Raw genomic sequence first — 22,281 nt, forward strand, 5'->3', positions numbered from 1 at the left:
GTTTTGCACTTCAACAGTGTCACTCCTTAAAATGCACATCCATGATGTGAGAGGTGATAAAACCTGTAGCTCACTGGTGACCTAGTCTTCATAGGCTTTTGTGCAAATTTGATAAATAAGCCTTAATTTAGTTTGTGCCTACAAAAATCAATTAACACATGCAAAATACTTCGAAAATCTGTCCCTTAGTGTCCTTGTCTTGTATGTCTTTTTCATTTTCCCATTTTTTCACATTAGCAAAATTTACCAATACATTGCAGCTCTCGAAATCCAAACACTTTCTGCATTATGAACCCGAACAGGTTTACTGCAATTCACTTAGAAATGGTTAATTACCTGTTTTCTCCTTCATCCCTCCATTAATGACATCCCAGGTTTTTGTTCTTTTTATGTATTTATGCCACTAATTATTTATTTATTTGTTTTAGGTAAACAAGTAGTTTTCCTATGGTTTAAACAATCATTCAATTTTGGTATTTTAGTTTAAATAGACAAACTTAGTAACTTATATGTGTACCTATTGCGTTCTACCTGAGCCACCTAATCAAGGACTGGTCAGTATTTTCATCAAGGAAATAAATTATCAGGAGTGTTTCTGTTAACTCAACTGGTGTATATAGTTTGACTACATTGCTGGCATGGAATTCTTAGCACAGCAGCATAACCTGTAAAATGTTTTTCTTTCTTTCTTTTTTCATATTACTATAGCCACATTTATAATTTCCTTGAATTAAGCACACTGAATTTTCTCTAGCCATTTTGTTTTGCAGATTGAGTGGTATGATTGTACAAAGTGGTATGATTTACAAGACAGCAATGTTCTTCAGTTGGAATGTGTGGTTGAAATGTAAGTCAACATAAATTCATGGTTAATATTTGTTACTGTCTTGAATGTGGATGCTTTTAAATTGTCATATTAATGCTTATTTTAAAAAAGTGGAGCAGTGGTAGCTCAGGTACTTGACTAGTAATCCAAGTCATTTCAAGCCCCACCACTGCCTGTGAGCAAGGCCCTTGGGTGCTGAAGTTGTACTCAGTCATAACTGTAAATTGCTTTGGATAAAGGCATCAGTTGATGCTGTAATTGTCTATAAACAAACTAGTTATGTTCATAATCAGTTAGCCAGCAGTGCACTGGTCACACCAATGACCACTGTCTACCCTGATACCTGTGGGTCACCCATAGGCTGCTTTTATATTTAGTATTCCATCATTCATCTACATCCAAGACTTCCATTATTGGTAAGATCTCCGATATATCTTTTTGGATCATCTTGAGCAAAAATATGTTTAATGTAACAGAATGTTCTGAACTTCATCAGGTTCTACCATCTGTTGACTTAACTTTCTGAGGGTTCAAAATAATAAATCATCAGCAGACATTTGAATAAGATACATGAATATTCAAATAAAATACGTTGTACATGTTTTTCAAGTTGTAAATTAAGGTTTGTCAATCATAAATTGTTGTAAATTAAAGACTTACTCTTATGTTCTAATAACAGAAGAAAATATTGCCATAATGACAGGTTGTAATAAGATATGGGGAGTTGGAGTAAAAAGATGAGAGTATTCAAAGAGAATTAGATGTGAGTATTCCTAGAGTACTAGATGAGAGTATTACAAGTTATTATTGTGGCGGCCTCTACTTCAAGAAACACCGTTTTCTTTAGACCCACCCACTTGCTTTCAGGCTACTCTTCTTTGAAAGAGTGTTTCTAAAATACTTTTTACTACACAATTTCAAATTGTTGTTTTCCAATAAAACGGTTTGAAACTTTGGTCTCTGAATTGTTTGCTCTACCACTGGTGAAACAAATATATCAGTGATATATAACATATGTCACACAAGTTAAAAGTGGTCACACTTCAGTGGTCACTTGACCTGTGCCCACTTTAGTCAACCAGTTGTACATTAAATCAGTTGGTCAAACATGCCTTTCTCAGAGTCAGTGAAACTTTCACAGACATATTGAATTGTGTGACCTGAATCACAAAAATGGTGCTGCTTCTGGTACCTCAGTTTCCCCTGTGTTGTAAATATAGGACTCTTTACATGCTGTTTTGGAAAATCCCAGACAAACAAATGCAAATAGTAAATGGCAAAAAAGGTGGTAAAAGCCAGCCTTCTGAATTTGGGCTTTGAGGATATTATTATTCCTAAATTTCACAATTTGGTTTGTTACTCCACCCTAAAATTATCATATTTATTTTTATTATCATATAATTATCATATTTATTTTTATTATCATAATTTATAATTATCTTGTGTGTGCTGATGAAGAAAAGCACTGGCAATTTAAGTAAGTGGTGCATAAATAGCATAGTGGGAATTAAAGAAAGTAGCAGTGTATTTGATTACTCCATGATTTGATATTAGTGATATTAATGATACATTACTATTTGGTGCTAGGTGGTCTTGAGCCTGAACCATCTTTTATGAATTTCTATAATTGTGTTGCACTAGAAATTATATAGTTGTTTAGTCAAAGATTGGTTTATTTAAGTAATTCATAAAACTGTTTCCAGTGTTTTATTCTTTGTTTTTCACCTTTGTATATTTTAAATCGAGCAGTAAATAGATGACATTTTACCTTTTTAAGGTAACCTCAAATTAAGTGTGCCATTGCTAATAATTGTTGTTTTCACACTGGACACATTGTTCAGCATACAATATGCTGCAAATCAAGATGTCTAGATGGCAAGAAAATATATTCAGTAACCAAATAATACAGTATCTGGTTTAATGCAATGTTGTGATAAGGAATGAGCTACAGGCATCATAGCAGTAAACCCACAACTGTGTATGTACCTAGATAAAAATGTAACACATTGTATCTAACAGCCTTTAAATGATTGTCCCTTCATAAGTAAGATGGCAGTGACAATTGCATCATTGCCTGCTATATCCTCAAAAGAAAATAATGTTACTCAAGAAAGCAAAGCAATGCCATTACGTAATGGTTACAACAGGTATATTGATAAATATGTGCAAACTGGTCTCATTTATTCTAAAAAAGACGAGAATTTGGTCAAATCTAGTACTATTTCTTAGCCAAATCAAAACATAATGGGTCACATTTTCTAAGCATGCAAAACCAGCAGTGTGTAGAAATTTAGCATGTGGAGCAGACGTGAGTTTGTGTCTCATTCATCATGATCTATCTCTTCAGTAACATCAGCAAACTGGTTCATTGCTTTGGCATTAATATATGGACCATCCAAAATACATTATTACATGATTACCATACAGTGTATAGCTGTGCTTATATTATGGAACCCAGCTATTGTGTTGAAACCCAACTTGGATGTGTAAACCCTCTTTGTCTGTGACCATGTACATCATGTAATCATGGCTCTTCACACAACAGTACTGGGTTCAGGCATAGTGCCATTTTTATTAGCTGAAGAACAGAAAAAAACAAATTGTTGCTTTTATGAAAAGACAGGCTGCAGCTCCTAGCTCTTATTTAACAAAGAGGGAACCACAGGTTAAAGGTTTGTTTAATAGTAAAGAGGAAGGCTTTCCTCTTATCGCTAATATATGTAATCCACACATATTAAAAACTATTTTACAGAGATCCAATATTTATATTATGATACATTTTATATTATTTCTTAGGAGCAGATCTCAACTTTTCTGTCTATTACACATAATGACAGTGACTGGTATAGCGATGATTTCAGACTATTTTAACCTGAGAATTCTATTTATAGTGAAAAATGTATGTTAACCACAATATAAATCATAGTCTGTATTGTAAAGCCAATAATTTAAAGAACTTCATACAATAAAACCTCTGCAACCTCTGTCTTATTATGCACTCCTGGAAAATGTATATGTCATACTTGGCACATCTTTGCCCTCAAGAATGTAGAGTTGACTGGGAGATGCCTGCAGTTCTCCTCTCTGTATGCTGAAATGAAGTAGATGTGAACATGTAGATGGCAGCCAGAAGTTTTTGTAAGGTGAGGAATGCTGTCACTCTACTGTGTTCAAAGATCTGTCATCTTATTTCGTTAAATAATGACAATATAATGTGACTTGATAGTCAACACAATTTTATTATTAGTAATTTTCTGGTGAAATATTTTTCGTTGACAATTTCTTTGATAATTGCTGTAGCACTCTTTGCAAACAAAGTAATTGTGCAATCTTCTCCTTATCCACTCTGTTCATGATAGTAAATCTCTACAGGTTGTTAATTTCTAAATTTCCTCCCCTAATTTTGTGCTTCAAGTGCCACTCCTTAAAATGTATATTCATGAAGTGAATATTTCTGAAGTGAGGTGCTAAAACCTGCAGCTTAGTAATGATCTCATCTGCACACACAAAAAGGCTTCTGTGTACCTTTAATATATCAGCTCTGCCATAGTTTTATGTGTGTTTATTCAAAACATAAGGAAATATGGCCCTGTGTTTGTAGTTTAAAAATACTAACTGAAACTACAGAGCTAATTTAAAATTTCTTTTAAATTCAAATGTGTGCAGGAGAAGTTGGTAAATTATTACCATTAAGCAAAAGAGTACTAATGATAAATCTAATAGAAACTTGATTACAATATTATCTATTATCTAATATGTGTCTTCCTTACCTCATTTTTCTCTTCAATGTTGGTGATCATGACAATGATTGGGCAGTGTTCCTGCCAAATCATCCTCCAGAAATCTCCCACAGTGTTCACAGTTGGACCCTGTGTGGCAATATATACCTTTTCTTGTCCACCATAGCCCTAAACACACACACACACACACACACACACACACACACACACACACACACACACACACACACACACACACACACACACACAGAGTAATTGCAGAATTATAATAAAAGACTATACAATGTCACATTTGTGTTTTATCTCCTGCTTCATCATTTGTTTTATGAGTAACACATTATTGTGTGTTCATCATGCATCATTGCTTGATTTAGTTGTTTTCCCATATAATAGGCAAAATAGACAGAGTTTATGATAAATGACGGTAATCAAATATGTAATAAATATTTCAAAACTATCAAAGCATGTAGTATAAGGTGACAAAGCATAAAATCTGATAGAAAAATAAAAAAGTAGGAATGCAGGAAAGAGATGATATTTTCCCACTGGTATGTCTGCATGTGTTTGTGATGACAAATAAGCAGATGGTTGAAAGGGTCACTTTACACACAAAGTGGCTACAGGGTATTCCCACAAAAAATGAATAGGTTTTATGATCCGTTTTATCTCAAGGTAGATATTTCATATTGCAGTGTCCTTGCACACATGACAATGCTATCAGTGTGTATTCTTGATTTTAACCTTTGCTCTAATCTTTGGTGTCTGCTTTTGGAATTAGCAGGTGTGCTCTGTAATTGTCTGAAATTTAGATGATAAAAGAAAGGAGGTTTAGCACTTTCATATGTAATTGTTACAGGTTCAGGAACTTAGGTAATCAATCCCTTTCCCACCATATAGTCTACAGATGGTAGAACCTGATGAAGTTCAGAACATTCTGTTACATAGTCTACAGTATGTGTGTTGAGTGGGGATTTTAGTTGATGAAATGCACTTTTTAGTGGCCGGAAATGCAGAATTTTATTGAATTTTTCATTTTTCAACTTTAGCATTGGAGACATAAGTAAAATGTATTTATATGGTGCGTTGTCACCTTTACAACAAACTTTAGACTGATGGGAAGGGGTAAGTTTGGAAGTCAGAGAGGAATGGGTGAACATACCCCAATTCTAGGTGAGTATCTATTGCAGGGTACAAGAAGTGATTGTGGCTAACATCATCCATACACAATTCCAGTTGTCTAGGGGGTGACATATGTCTTGTCCAGCTGCATATGGACTTTTTTCTAACTTTTGGGGCAGAGGGAAGAAAATGCAGAGCTATTCTAGACAAATGGAAATGTTCATCCATTTATTTTGTATCAAGTATCACAACAAGCCATCTCTATTTGAATTCACAATGAAGGTATGACATTCTAAGGCATACTCACAAGCAGGTTAAGCCACTTTTCAGTTAGTGGAATGGTCAAACATATCTTTAACTGCTATCAGTCATATCAGACTAGCAGTCAGGCCACAGCTGTTTACTATCTCAGCAACAACCAGCATGATAGAAATATATATTGTTGCTTGCCATTGTCAAAGTTTAATTCTGCACTTGTGTTGCGCTCATTCATGCAGGTTCCGTGTCCTCAAACTGACATGCACTGCATAACAGTAATGCAATTTTAGTAATGTAAGTAGTACAATAGTGCAAGTCTAACAAGCTTAAGTTAAAAGAATGAATCCTTACAATAATGTAAATATTGACTATATTATTCCAATATTAGCGAAACTATATTGTCTGTCAAACTTACAAAATTACAAAATTTTGTTACTGACATATAATGCTCTATATGGCACCCCAGTACCAGTACCAGCAGTTTACACTAGTTTCCCTATCCATACCTATAATAATAATAATAATAAATAAATAAATATGAAAAAAAAATTATGTCCTCTGGTTGATTTTATTTACATTTCAGCAATAGGAAGATGTTAGATCTTAGTACCCAGCAAACAGGGAAGGATGTTTGCTAGGAATACCTTTTCTTAATGTCTTCAAGTAGGCCTGGAATTTTAATGTTCTGGTATCTGGAACATCCTTTCAAATGAGACCAATGATTGTAGTATTTTTAACAATTTTAATGATTTTTAGGACAGAGGATGTGTCACGGAACACTCCCCTTGCCACTGGTCACATGGTATGGCCCACCGCATGCAGTGGAAGTCACTTTGTATTGTTTGTGACCACGCCCCCATGATGGCACACACCTGCACCTGGTTTAATGTTGTGTGTATTTAAACCCTGTTGATGTGTACCTCAGTGTTGGTCATTGTTTGTGTTGCTAGTCACACGTGTATTTATGTTAATTTATGTTATGTGTTTTATGTTTGTGGTGCCATCGTTAGTGTTCATGTTAAACATTTGTTATGTTTGAGTGCCGTCGTTGTATACGCTACATGTCAATAAACATGTCTGTGTGTCCTGCTCCGCGCCCTGCAGCATCGGTCATTGAGGGTATCAGGCTACCGTTGTAACTTGCTTGTCTTTGTATGGTTATAATTGTGCTCTGAATGTATTTGATCCTGCCCCTGCCCCATGTTTTTTGTGCTTTTGTTTTACTTATTTTTGAATGCTGATATGAGGATTACAAAATCTCAGAAAAGATCATTAACAAGGTCCTTACTTATTAAATCCAGTTCTCAAAATGTCTTAAATGTGGGGCAGATGCACAGAAAACCTTCACATTGCTTTATATTTACTTGTGAGCATTACTTACATTAAAGTGAGTATTTTATGCCTACCACTGTCATGTGGAATTAGCAAATATTATGTCCTGGCTGGCACCCCAGCAAACACAAGGCAGTGCCAAAGCATCTAACCCTATGCCAGCACCATAGATCACAGCACAGTACCAGACAGAACCTTAGATCACAACTCAGACAAGCACCAATCAGAACCACAGATCACAGTATAATTCTCACAAACATCACCACTTATCTTCCACAAAGTACTGATTACCTCTATTCACTCTCACTGTCTCCAATCATCCAATCACACATTTTCTTTGGCATAGCATGGTTACCATCAAGTTTTATGAATCTGGCCTTATATGTCTTAAATGGTGAATTTAAGAATGCAGGCCACATGCCTTACATTAAATAAATGGGGTAGAAACATAATAGGGTAATCTATGTGGGCAGGATTTTAGGGTGTCTATGATTCATTGTCATGGAGATCAGAGGGGAAGTTGGGAACATACACAAAGTTTGCTGGGGGGAGGAGCTTCAGGCAGGCTACCAATCATACATCATTAAAAAAAAAAGCCTTGAAACAAGTTGAAATTAAGGATTTTTTTCTGTTATCTGTAATTAATATTTTGATGTAGCATCATAACACAGAAAGCTGTTTTAAAACCAGAAATCTGAACTGTGAAAACCTATAAAATAAAATCTGGCATTCAAATCTAATCTACTTACCTTCAAATAGTTAGCATTGATATAGGTGCTGAGAAAGTCATCCTCCTCTGCTGCTTGAAGGCAAACTCTACTGTGTGTATCTGAAACAAACATTGATGTTCATGGTTAATAATACAACTTAAATTAAAAATCTGAATTCTAGAAAGTAATATCACACAAACATCTATTATAATCTTCATTGCATACACTCACGCATATACATATATATACATTTTGAAAAAATAATGTGAGGATTAGTAAATACTAAATGCATCAGTGTTCATATATCATGTAGTCTGGAAAGAGTTAGAATTGGTGATGTTCAGATTGTGAGGGGTCAGCATTGATAATCATGAAGACTGAATCTGCAGACCTGATGATGCTCTGTATTTTGTATAAGTCATGTTTTCTGGCAGAGCTGCACCAGACTATTATGGAAGAAGTGATGACTGATTAGCTTTGTAGAACTTCACCAACAGCAGTTGGGGCCAGCCAGATCCCAGTTGGTTTAGCAAGTAGTCGTGGCCAAAGGTTTTGAGACTAGCACAAATTATGTTTGCTGCTTCAGTTTTTATGGTGGCAACTTGCATTAACTCTAGATTGTGAAGAGTGATAAGATGAATTGCAATTAATTGCAAAGTCATTCCTTGCCATGAAAATAAACTTAAATCACAAAAATTACTGCATTCCATCCCCTGTATTTTAGCCCTGCCACAAAATGGCCTGCTAACATCATTTCAGTGATCTTCTTGTTAGCTCAGGAGAAAGTGTTTTAACGAGGACAAGGCAGCTGATATCTCTCTGTCATTCTGATTAGAAGATCAGACTGGTTGCTTTAAAATGGTGGTGATACTTGAAGTTTTCTTCTGTTAACCATGGTTACCTCCAAGGAAACACATGTCATCTTTGCATTGCATCAAAAGGGATTCAGAGGCAAGGACATTGCTGCTTTTAAGATAGCGCCCAAGAACTTGAAGGTTCAATTGCAGTGAAGAAGGCTTCAGGGCACCCAAGAAAGTCAAGCAAGCGCCAGGACCATGTCTTAAAGAGGATGCAGCTATGGGAGTGAGTCAACACCAGTGCACAGCTTGCTCAGGAATGGCAGAAGGCAGATGTGAGTGCATCTGCACACACATTGAGGCGAAGGCTTTTGGAGAATGGCTTGGTGTCAAGAAGGGCAGCGAAGACACCACTTCTCTCCAAGAAAAACATCAAGGACAGACTGACATTCTGCAGGAAGTATAGGGATTGGACTGCAGAAGACTGGGGTAAAGTTATTTTCTCAGATGAAACCCCAATTTGGGACATTTGGACAAATGGTTGTCCTGAGAAGAAAAGGTGAGTGCTCCCATGAGGTAACCTGGGAGCATTCATATGTGGGGTTGCTTCTCGTCCAAGGGAGTGAGTTTGCTCAAAATTTTGCCTAAGAACACTGCTATGAATAAGGAATGATATCAAAACATCCTCTAAGAACAACTTTTCCCAGCGATCCAGGAGCAATTTGGAGACATTGAAATTTTGGGTTCAAGGCCGGGAAACTTCCCAAATCTCAATCCTATTGAAAACATGTGATCAATTCTAAAAAAGAATTTTGAATTGCTTTTTGTTGATATATACAGAACTAAATGGTCTGGCCCCACAATATATGAGTGAACTCAATGTTTACTACAACACCTGCCTACTGTATACGAAGAGAAACCATGCATTTTGACTATTAGTAAAATTTTGTAAAATTTGTAAGAGTTTCTAATTCAGGACCCAGACATACTTTCAATTTTTTTTAATGCTCGCTAAAGACTTTTTTACTCAAGCTTTTGAGTAATGTCCTGTATATAAAGACACAAAGTCAAAGAGTTTTCTGAAAATCTGATCCAGCCATTTGATTTTAGTTATTCTGGTAGATAAATCTGCTGGAGCTGCATGCTGACCACTGGCAGATCTATTGTATATGGACTGTTGACTTATTTATTTATGACTTATTTATCATTACCAATCTAATTACATCTTTCATTTACCTGAACACTTTTATCCAAAGCAGCTTACAATTGTGACTGAGTACATTTTGAGCAATTGGGGGTTAAGGGCATTGCTCATAGGCCTAACAGTAGGCAGCAGTGGGACTTGACCCAGCAACCCAACTCAAGTACAAGTCAAGTACCTTAACCTCTGAACTGACTCTGTGGCTTCAGGAAGCTTCAGTATTAAGTGCATGGTGCAAGGTCTGGAAATTCCAGTACAAATTCCTACAACAACCCCTATTGATTCAGGCTATGGATGAATTTTCTTTTCGCTCAAGGAAGATTCAGGAACAAAACAATGGCTAAAACATCATGCTGGTGTTACGCAAATGGATATAGTAAGTTAGAATTTTGTCATCACAGTACCCTGTTATTTTAGGAAGCATGACTCTTGTATTTTCTGGCACCTTACAGAGTCTGTAGCTTGGTCATCTGAGTACAAGGATGACCAGTGCAAATCCACCTCCATAAAATATCTTGCCCCCCAGGGCATGGAACATATTTTTTGGGAGCACAGAGGAGGCATTTAGTAAGAAAGCCACCATGGAATTATCACCAGACTGATCCTGGGACTGTCCTGTTGAGCTATACCACTATACTTCCAGTTTAGCCCATGCTGGTAAAAAGAATGCTGCTGTGGAGAATACATCAAGAAGGTCCTATAATGTATGGGATTATATAACCCTTCCTTGTCTACAGCGTCTGATGGACTTTTCTTCATGGTGGAGAAAGATTGTGGACTGTGACCCTGTTTTGACTACTGTTGTTTCTCATCTATCTGGTGAACCTAGAGGGTCTTGTCTCTCATGAGAGACAGTTTGATGAGGCTTTTGATGCATTGACCATTTCAAGCGCAAGAATCTTCTTAGTATATGTTTTTGAAGACGTAGGCATGTCTCCTGGTCTCTGACTACAGATCTCAAACATCACTTTGCATGTGCTTTGGTGTTGGCCTATTCTAAGACATTTGTAATTGAGTTGGGGATTGAGACTGTCCTGTTGCAGAAGCAAGGATTACCACCAAAGCTTATTCCAGCATATAGAATACATACGCCAGTAGACTGGAATTATAGCATCAGCAACCAGAAGCTCCTTGCCATCAAGATAGCCCTGGAAGTGTGGATACATTATCTGGAGAGCTATTTCTATGCTTTCATTGGCTACATCAACTGCAGGAATTTATCATTAGAGCCCAATGCCTATCTTCTAAGTGAGGTGAACAATGTCTTTTTTTCTGGGTTTCAGGTCACTACTTTACACAGACCAAGTTTCAAGAACACTCAAGCAGTTACGTTGTCACATCCATGACCCTGAGCTACCATATAGTTCCATCTACCTACTTAGATGCTCACTTTTCTTGGGATGTTGACAAGAAAGTCAGAAAAAGCCAGAATGAGACACCCAAAATTGAACAGGCCAACAGAGGATGTGTGTGTTCCCAGACGATTTTTAAAAGAAGGCTTATCACCTAGCAAACACCTCTCTGGATATCAGCCATCTTGGAAGGAGTCTCATATTCAGCTCCTGTCCCAAAATTCCTGGTTGCCTACATTCAGCACTATTTATGGTTTTAAATATGTACATCAAAGGTTTATATCATACACTCTTATGCATACTCACTTGGCAGGATGGTTTTGTAACGATTCTTCCTCACCACACCTGGTATGTTATATTCCTTTGGGTCAACAAAGTTCATTGGTGTTTCCTATTCAAGCAAGAATAACAGAAAGAATATTACTCCGATTAGAAATTTACCAGTACATTTAATAAACCTGGCATGTTTGTGTCTTCTCTAACTCTCTCTCTCTCTCTCTCTCTTTTCAGGGATAAAGCAAAAACAAATGTTTTATTCTGTCCAGGTCTCCATCTTCAATTTACAAAGAGGCCTCCATAGGAGGATAGTCTATTTTTTGTTTGTTTTTAAAAAAGGTGCCACACCATCTTTTTAATTTGGCTGCTTTTTTCTACCATGCAGTCGCTTCCTTCAGGTTTTCATTTAAAAAAACAAAAAACAAAAGCAAAAAAAGCAAAAAGTGGTGGCAGCTGAGAATAAGGCAGATGATGCGTATGTGGTCTTGGCACTCAACACCTGGTAAATAAATAAAATTAGGATTTCAACACCACCTCAAACAAAACCATTGTTACTACTCTTTAATACAGCTGTCAAGATACACAAAAACTTGAATCTACACTTTCTTTAAATACTCAAGTCTACTAGGGTTTTAAGGGAAAACTTTTCTATTGCCAGTTTGCATATTGTAATTTTATCCATCATCCATCTACATAACTTTTCAGTGCATGTTTGAATTTATCTCATTATGAAACTAAACAAAACTATGTTTAAGTGAGCCTCATGTAATAAGACATACAAAATAAAAGAAACAGCACTAGCATTAAAAAACAGTGCAATTCTTGCAATAAATGCAAAAGTGTTTGTCATGTGGGAGCACCCAGCCCCCACACATCCATCAATCAACTACCTATGAACATTATAACCATCACCTGTCCCTCGTATCTCCAATGCTATTTATTCCCGCAGGTCTCCTTTCCAGATGCTTCTCACATTAGCCACACAATTTGTGTTTACCTTATTTATCTTAGTTGCTTTCTAGCCTACATTTGGTTTGTTAATAAACCTTGAAGTTCCTGGCACTTGTGCCTGGTTCTCTGACCCACATACCCAAGATGTCATGGAATGTACAGCCTAATGAAAGGAGTGCAGTGAATGAGCTGTGTTCATAAGAGGTGCTTAGCTTGCAAGGGTCCACAATAGGTCATCACCAGCCACAGGAACTTGCAGAAGAGCAATTAGAACTGCACCAGCTGCAACAATCTTAGAATGTCTTTGAGGCTACTCTCTCTGTGAGCCCAACTCCTGTAGACAGTAGCCCCACCCCTGGACGTTTTATGATGGTGACCTTGAAGATTCTAAAAGCTTCCTGATTCAATGTGAATTTTTTGGGGATATCAGCCAGTTATGCTGGAGCACTGTTGATGGCATTCATTGTCAATTGGCTCACTGGGAGAGCCAAGGCTTAAGGCACTGCACTGGTGACCTCCGACTCCCCACTGAGGCACAGCTACCCCAACATCGTCCACTAGCTCATTGAGGTTTTGCTTGTGGTCAAGCCCTGAATCAAGCAGAGCTGCCCAGTAATTCAAGCAGAGCTGCCCAGTATTCCCTGGAGTTCCATATGGTGGCAGCTGCTACGCAATAAATGAATGAAGAGACCCTTATAGACATGTTCATACAGGGACTGAGAAAGGACCTCCAAGCTGAGCTGGCATGTTGCGAGGAGGCAAGGTTCCTGAATGAATGTGTGGACCACACCATCCATTATGACTACCTCTGGAGGTCATGCATTATTCTGCAGCTGCTGCCACAGCATTGTCCACACCAGCATGGGAACGACCAGCTGAGCCCATGTAGCTGGGCAGTGCCCACCTCCTTAGCAGAGGAGTGGGGTTCCAGAACTGACTGTTTATGTATTGTGGGGGGAATGAACAGGCTGTGTATGTATTGTGAATGATCACATTCGAATGTCCTGCTATCTCTGCCACCTCACCACTGATGAGCAACTGAGTAGCATTCACTGTGCCAAATCAATTATTACTTTAAAGGGGAATATTACAAACAATGCTTGCACTCTCCTCATCCCAGCCCTAGTGGACTCTGGAGCAATAGGGAGCTTCATGGACCACAGGGTGGCCAGAAACCTTGGAGTGGAGGCACTGCCAATGCCTCACATCATTGTAGTGGGCTCTGGAGGGGGTCCTGTGAGGAAAGGACATATCACAGACTCCTGTGCTAGGCTTACACAGCTTCCTACACAACCAGCCCCTGTCATTCCTTCTCACTTACTCCCCCACACATCCTGTCACCTTAGGTTTTCCCTGGCTACAGTTACATAACCCCCTCATTTCCTGTTCCTATATACAGATACTCTGTTGGTTCCTTTTGTCATTACCATTGTCATTACCTCGGGTTTCTGGTTTTACCCGTGGTCCACCTCCATCGAGTGCCTGGATGCCTATTCCAATCTCTTGGCTGATGTCTTCTCCTCTATCAAAACCACACATTTGCCATCGCACACTATAATGGATTATGCTATTAAGATAGTTGAAAGCACGTGCCCTCCTAGGTGCCTGGTCTATCCCCTTTCGTGGAACAATATATACAGGAGGCCCCAGCTCAGGACTGCATCTTCTCCTCCACCTCTTCAGCCACAGCAAGTGTTTTTTTCCCTTAAGATGAAAGACAGTCATCTCTTTCCCTGCAGAGATGATAGGGACTTAAATGCCCTCCTGGTGGGGCTTATAGGGGCTTAAATTACCCCCACTCCCTGCTTCTGGACCCTGCGGCTCAAAAGCAGCTACTTCACCAAACTCAATCTATACAGTACCTATAATTTGATACCCATGAGGGAGGGGGACAAATGGAAGAATGCAGTCAGCATGCACTCTGATCACCATGAGTACCTGATTCTTCAGTATAGCCTAGCAACAGTCCTTGGAAATAACTGCATGGGTTGTATATATAGAATTAATGTGGTGAATTATATAAGTTGTGTTATTAACCACATAAAAGAGTCAACCAGGCAACACCTGGTCAAAACCATCACTGCCACATCAGATAAATTCCTATAAATTCATAATATCTTTATTAAAATTAAAAGTTGAAAATTTCATATACTGTGGAGACAATTTTAGATGGCCATGCTGGGGACACCAAAGGCACATTATATTGGTCTTGACTCAGTTAGGTTGACAAGTTTTACTTGACTTGAATGTAAGTATTCAAATAGCTCTAAGAAAAATTTGTATATTTTTTAGCGAAAAAACCCATGCTTTCCCAGATATAGTATATTTATGTTGTTTTTAGAACAATGCATCTATTTTTACACACGAAAAGTTCTCAGTGCCCAGAGACATATAAAAGAAAATATCAAACCCATCATCTACTAGAGTTCAACTCATGATCCTACAAAACAGCTGTTTTGCTGACATTATCAAGGTAGTGCACACATTTTACCCAATTGTCTTTATTTTGTGTGTGCGCGCTTCTTTTAAAATATAACAAATAAGACTTACATAGAACTCAGCTTGTAGTGCAGCATCATTTAAAGCCCGTGTGTGCAGCTGTGCAGGTGAAAGAATATTAGATGCCCTCTCAAGGTACTCCTGTGTGCTCTGCTCTCGAGGAGACAGCAGTGCACCATAAGGCTCTGTGGTGCCAGGTGTGCACATATCCAGAGTCAGAGACACGTTTGAGCCCCTCCTGTGGTGACAAAATCCAGACAACAGTCATAAAGGAGCCGCATAACATATATCTAAACCCCAGTGTGCATGTGTGTGTGTGTATCCAAACATACACAGATGTAATGGTAGTAAAAATAAAAAAATTACAAGATACACAAAGCAAAATTGATAAAGAAACAGGATATTTCCCATTTTAGACAAACATCCTTCATCAGCCAGTGTTTCTACATACATATTACGGCATACATATGTTTTGTTTATTGTGATCATCTGTGTTCTTTGGATTACTTGACAGACGTTTGAACATTGTTTTTAAGAGATATACCCTGTAAATGGAGTATAGATACTCAAGTGGCCTTGCATTTGCAAGGTGGGTGTTTCTACTACAGTGGATGGTAACAGTACAGTAATAATACATTTAGAATTGGCATTGAACTGATACAACGTAGAGCAGCAGAAACCTGACAAAATTACAAAGAGGAGAGGAGAAAGAATAAGTAAAGCAATCTCCTTCTCTAAAACTATTAAGTTAATTACCCTGTGACTTCAGTATATTCAGAGTGTGTAAAAAGCAGAAAAGTTCCTGAGTTTGCCATCAGCCTGCTGAGTTTTAAGCTGTACTGGAAAGAAGCAGATAACTCTGTCTGCAGATTTTTTTTCTGAGAGAAAAATTCATCTTGTAATCATTATCAGATTATACTTCTCTTGGTTTTAAGAAGAGGTTGACTGAAGAGAGATTGTAGTCAAAGTACAGTTCGGCTCATATAGATTAGTGCCTGGTGTATGTACTAAATAGAACAGTGATTTGATGTGAAATTTGTAAAGTGGGCTCAAACCCACGTCAGCTAGATAATGACACTAATGTTAGTGAGCAACCACACTAACAATGGTAGGCCCATGTGCAGAACAGTTAGATCTTGGATCAGGTAAACCAAAAGGAAAAAACTAAACCCCATGCCAAACATGGAAAAAGGGAGAACAAAGGACGCCATGAGAAAGAAATGGCAACCCCGATTCACTGGGGAAAACCAAAGTAAAACTTCCCAAACAAAACCAGAAAACGGGGAGGAACTTGAATGGCTAAGGGAATCCTCGGGAGAGAGACAGACTTGAGAGGGAAAACTGGAGAGGGGACAAGAAGTGAGGTGTAGCATGAGGGCTCAGACCTCAATACTTGAAGTTACCGGCTAGGAGCTTGGCTCAGAACCTTGGCACAGACCCAGCACTGAATGACGGGGTCACTGGGCTTATAAAAGGTCTAGCCCAGCTGTTGGGTGTTAAGCCTTATTAGTGGTGTGGTTGACTTGAGGCCTCCCTCTGGTGGCCGGAGAGGCCATCAGCCTGGTGCCAACCCTTACAATACCACCCCCCCTGGAAGGGGCAGCTCCTGACGTCCAAAGGTCAGCTGCACGATCCCGCCAAAAACCCCAAATGAGTTCACGGTCCATAATATGATGGGAGGGGACCCAGGAGCGCTCCTCCGGCCCGTATCCCTCCCAGTCCACCAAATACTGAACTTCACCACGAACCCATCGGACATCCAAGAGATGCTTGACCATGTATACCGGTGCACCGTCCACGATGCGTGGACCCGGCAGGTTGGAGGGGCCCACCAAACACAATACGGGCCTAAGGCGAGATACGTGGAAAGTAGGGTGGACACGCAATGATGGGGGAAGGGCAAGGTGATAAAAACAGGGTTTATGCCGCGAAGAACCTTGAATGGCCCGATGTAGAGAGGGGCAAGTTTGCAGGTATAACCACGCAAAGGCAGGTCCTTGGCCAATAACAAACTCCACCCATAAAAGGTTCTCAGACAAAGTGGATGGACAGAAAGAGGCCAGACAGCGGAGGGTGCACTCCAAGTCCTGGTTAGCCCTTTCAGTCTGGCCGTTGGATTGGGGATGGAAGCCAGAGGACAAGCTGGCAACAACTGACAAAAGGCCCACCAGAACCGGCTAGTGAATTGAGGCCAACAGTCTGACATGATGTCGCTAGGCAGCCCATGAAGATGGACAACTTGTGTAAGTAATAGTTGAGCTGTCTCTTTCACAGATGGCAGTTTTTGCAGTGCAATAAGGTGGCCAGCCTTGGAGAACCTGTCGACAGCCACCAAAATCACAGTGTTGCCCCTTGATGGGGGCAGCCCCGTGATAAAATCAAGCAACAGATGAGACCAAGGGTGCAGGGACAGTCAGTGGGTGCAACAGACCAGCAGGCCTAGTCTTGTGGTCCTTGCACTGAGTGCAGATGCAACAGGAGTTCACAAACGCTCGGATGTCGGGTTCCATGCATGGCCACCAAAATTGCCCGTGTGACTCCTGGGTGCCCTGAAAAGGGGGATGCATGTCCCCATTCGAGGACCTGAGCTCTAACCACCTTAGGAACATACAGCCGTCCTGGTGGGCCTCCACCGGGTCTGGTTCAGCCATGAGAGCCTGACGTGCTGCCTTCTCAACCCCCACTGGATTGGTGCCATGACGTGGGCCCTTGGGATAACGGTTGAGGTCAGAGCAGAAGGCAGTGAGGATTCGAACTGGTGGGAGAGGACATCAGGTTTAATGTTCTTAGTGCCCGGCCGGTATAATGAGGTAAAATCAAACCAGGCAAAGAACAGTCCCCATCTGCACTGGCACGGATTAAGTCGCTTGCCTTGTTGTATGTAGGCCAAGTGTTTGTGGTTTGTTCAGACCAGGAAGGGGTGTTTTGCCCCCTCCAGACAGTGTCTCCACTTGGAGTGCAAGCTTGACCGCCAGTAATTTGCGGTCGCCCACATCGTAGTTCCGTTCTGCTGGGGACAGATGCCAAGAGAAGTAGGCACAGGGATGCAGTTTTTTGTCCTCTCCTGATCACTGGGACAGAACTGCACCAACACCCACCTCAGATGCATCCACCTCAATGATAAATAGAAGCTCTGCATCAGGGAGCCGAAGAATAGGAGCTGTGATTAGATGGTGCTTTAGTTCTTCGAACGCCTGCTGGGCTTCGGTGGACCAGCAGAACCGACCAGACGCTTTCCTGGTCAATGTGGTCAGTGAGGCTGCAACCGTGCTAAAGTTCTTCACGAACCTGCGGTAGAAGTTCAGGAAGCCCAGGAAGCATTGGACCAGATGCACCAAGGCGGGTTTAGGCCAGCTCTCCACAGCCCATACCTTGGCCGGGTCCATACATAACGTGTTGTAGGAGATGATAAATCCCAAAAAGGAGGAGATAGTTTATGCATGGAACATGGACTTCTCCAGCTTGACGAAGAGGTGGTTCTCGAGTAGGAGCTGGAGAACCCACCCAACATGGGTAACATGTTCATCTGCTGTTTGGCTGTAAATCAATATGTCATCTAAGTAGATGAACACGTACCTATTAAGGGCTTCCCTTAAGACCTCATTGATGTACCGTTGGAAGACAGTGGGTGCGTTCATCAGCCCAAACGGCATGACGAGGTATTCATAGTGCCCAGAGGGGGTGATGAACGCCGTCTTCCACTCGTCTCCCTCCTGGATTCTCACTAAGTTGTAGGCAATGTGCAGGTTCAGTTTAGTAAAAATGGAGGCCTGCTGCACTGTCTTGAATGCTGATGTCATGAGGGGCAATGGATAGCGGTCCTTGATGCTTATTTTGTTAAGGCCCTGGTAGTCTATACAGGGGCATAGCCCACAATCTTTCTTCCCAACAAAGAAGAACCCCGCACCAGCCAGGGAAGTAGATGGCCAGATGAACCCTAGGGCCAAGGACTCTTGTATATACTCATCCATTGCCTGATGTTCGGCCCCAAAAGGGAGAACAGGCAGCCTCTAGGGAGACTGGAGCCCAGGAGGAGGTTTATGGCCATGTCATATGGCTGGTGGGGAGGCAATAGTTGGGCCTTCTGTTTGCTAAATGCTTCCCTGAGGTCCCAGTATTCCTGGGGGACTCGAGACCAGTCCAGACTGCCAGAACCATGACTGGACCCAGACCAAGCCTTGGGTAGCTGCAAACAGGAGCTCCGACATGACAAACCCCAAGACAGCATTGACCGGGTCAGCCAGTCCACTGTTACTGAAGCCAGGAGTACCCCAAAATCAGTTGTAAGTCGGAAGCATGGATAATATACAATGCAATCTGTTCAGTGTATGGGCTGACTTGCAACATGATTGGACCAGTCTGATGGCCAACAACCCCTGGCTCAAGGGACCGACCATCAATGGTGGCATTGGGTAAGGGTTCGTCCAGTGGGACCAGCGGCAGGGCTAACTTGTGGGCTAACCCAGCATCAAGAAACTTGCCCGCCACCTCCCGAGTCCACGAATGCCTGGAGACATTTTTCAAACATTCCCCAAGCAATTGTGGTACAACCCTTGAGCTCGCGGAGGACTAGTTGAGCCAATCAGAGGTCCTCCCTCCCCTGACTGATGTTGTCTTTTCCCCTGGAGCTCAGGACAAGCTAGGTGGAGATTACCTGAGCTTCTGCAGTACAGACACCTCCCCTCCCACATCCGCACGTCATGCTCACTTCGGGAAAGGGGGGTGTGTCCGATCTGCATTGGCTGGGGTCCGGACTCCCCCCGCTTGTCAGGCACATGAACAGGACTAAGGGTACACAGAGCTCCGTGACAGCTTCCACTGATCTCTGGTCCCCATGCTCTGTGCCTCTCCCGTATGCGATTCGCAACACCAGATTGATCAGGTCATCGAGAGAGGTGGAAGTATATCGGTGGACCAGTTCATCTTTCAGCTCGTCGCTGCAGAGCGGCAATCAGCACTGTTGGGTTCCATCCACTCTGGGCCGTGTAATCAGCCACCACTATTTTCCCCTGAGGTGCATTAAGAAGACAAATAGCCATCTCCTCTCCAGTGACTGGATGGTGAAAAGTCCATTTGAGGGCATCAGTGAACACCACCACAGTGGAACATACATCTGTTTGGTGCTCCCAGACCAGGGTGGCCCATGCCAGAGCCCACCCGGTCATAAGGGAGATTATGTATGCCACCTTAGCTCACTCAGTGGGGAGCCAAGAGGGCTGCTGCTCGAAAGCGAGTGAGCATTGAAGGAGGAACCCCCTACACTGCCTCACCAGCAGAGCTGGACATGGACTGGCTCTGCCGCTGCCATAGCCACCTCCTGAGTAGGGGCAGCTGAAGGCACTGGTGCTAATATCATGAGGTCTCTCAGGGCCTGCAACTGGGAAGTGATCCATTGCAGGGCTTGCTCATGTCGACCAACAGTCACCACCTGATTGTCAGAGCTACTTTTACCTGTTCTACCCAGGTCAGCTAGGTGATGATACCAACAGCCTACTGGGTGAGCAACCACGCTCCAACAATAGTGGACCCATGTGCAGAACAGTTAGATCTTGGATCAGGTAAACAAAAGGAAAAAACTAAACACCACGCCGAGCGTGGAAAAAGTGAGAACAAAGGACGCCATGGGAAGAAATCGCAACCCCAATGCACTGGGAAAACCAAACTAAAACTTCCCAAACAAAACCAGAAAATGGCGAGGAACTTGAATGGCTAAGGGAATCCTCAGGAGAGAAACAGACTCGAGAGGAAAAACTGGAAAGGACGTGTAAAAATACAGACACCCTCGCAGCACAGAAATGAGGTGCAGCACAAGGGCTCACAGACATTCAATCAAATGATATTTCTCTAATCAAATTATAGAACTTTTGCTATATATATATATATATATATATATATATATATATTAATGATCAAATTATATATATATATATATATATATATATATATATATACACAAATCTATTGCAAACGTTCTATAATAGATTTTATATCTATCTATCTATCTATCTATCTATCTATCTATCTATCTATCTATCTATCTATCTATCTATATAATGTTTGGTGTTGAATTATTATGGGCATTTTAAAATATGAACTCATAAACTGACATTTTCAACAATAAACACATGAATAATGAAAGTTCACCCATGTAATGAGCATCCATGTGTTCATCAGTGTCACAAAACATGTTAGTTAGTTAGCATTTAACTGCAATGGAGTTTGATGCAGTTGATGGTGTAAGACAGCAAGGAACAGTGGAAACTGCTTTGGGGAAACTCTGTTGTGCATCCTCTAGCCTTTCCTAAATTGTCAGTTTCTAACCATGGGACTACTTCTAATAACGTACAAAGCACTGAATGGTTTTGCCTCACAGTACCTTAGAGAACTCTTGGTGCATTATGATCCGCCACATCTGCTTACACCAAAAGGTGCAGGTTTTTTACTACTAGCAAGAATAAGAAAATTTACCGCAGGTGGCAGAGCCTTTTCCGATAAAGCAGTCCTATAAAGCTGTCGACACCATCGGGACAAGACTAGGACCTCTAGAAAATTGGACTAGACATTAATTGGTTATTTTTTCATTTTATTATTAGTTATTTATTTTTCTATGATTTTTCAAAGCCCCCCGCCCTTGAGTCTTGGTTACTCTCAAGGTTTCTTCCTTATACTTTTGTGAGTTTTTCCTTGCCACTGTTGCCCTCTGCGGCACTGGGGGCTTGGACTTGGACATTTGTAAAGCTGCTTTGTGACATCTGTTGTAAAAAGAGCTACATAAATAAATTTTCATTTTGACTGATAATATTTTTGGGTGACAGTCTAAACAGAATTACTGGCACCCTTAATTAATATAAATTAATCATGTTGAATAAAATTCACTTTAATATCTGTAAGATTTTTTTTTTAATGTCCTTAGCAATAGAAGTAAATAGTTTTAATCTGGTACAACTGACTAGTATGACTGGAGTAATGTTGCAGAAAATGAGTTGGGTTACAGTTTACAATGCAATACTTATAAAAATGTATCTATAAGAGGTGTATCTAATAAAATGGACAGTAATTGTAGATGTTTCCAAAATAGTCAGAAGATGAATTAGCATTTTTAATGAGTATATCTTCTATGTGATCTTTCTTTCTCTTTCTCTTTCTCTTTCTCTTTCTCTTTCTCTCTCTCTCACACACACACACACACACACACACACACACACACACACACACGAGCT

At 40.6% G+C, this 22,281-nt stretch overlaps 1 protein-coding gene across 3 annotated transcripts in view; it reads right to left on the reverse strand.

Annotated features, from left to right (window-relative positions):
* Nucleotides 1-22,281, reverse strand: part of ptpn5 (protein tyrosine phosphatase non-receptor type 5) — an 88,220-nt gene that overhangs the window by 11,480 nt on the left and 54,459 nt on the right. For all 3 annotated transcript variants that reach the window (XR_003410665.3, XM_027010494.3, XM_027010495.3), the window contains exons 6-9: nucleotides 15,113-15,299; nucleotides 11,642-11,726; nucleotides 8,025-8,104; nucleotides 4,597-4,734 (exon numbers count right to left, since the gene is read on the reverse strand). Coding sequence is in view for 2 of the 3 variants with exons in the window: in XM_027010494.3 (XP_026866295.3) it covers nucleotides 4,597-4,734; nucleotides 8,025-8,104; nucleotides 11,642-11,726; nucleotides 15,113-15,299 (490 nt within the window). In the remaining variant the exon portion in view is untranslated. The remainder of the gene's footprint in view (nucleotides 1-4,596; nucleotides 4,735-8,024; nucleotides 8,105-11,641; nucleotides 11,727-15,112; nucleotides 15,300-22,281) is intronic.

Source organism: Electrophorus electricus, chromosome 23, assembly GCF_041902795.1.
Source record: "Electrophorus electricus isolate QZ-2024a chromosome 23, ASM4190279v1, whole genome shotgun sequence".
In the NCBI taxonomy this organism is placed as follows: domain Eukaryota; kingdom Metazoa; phylum Chordata; class Actinopteri; order Gymnotiformes; family Gymnotidae; genus Electrophorus; species Electrophorus electricus.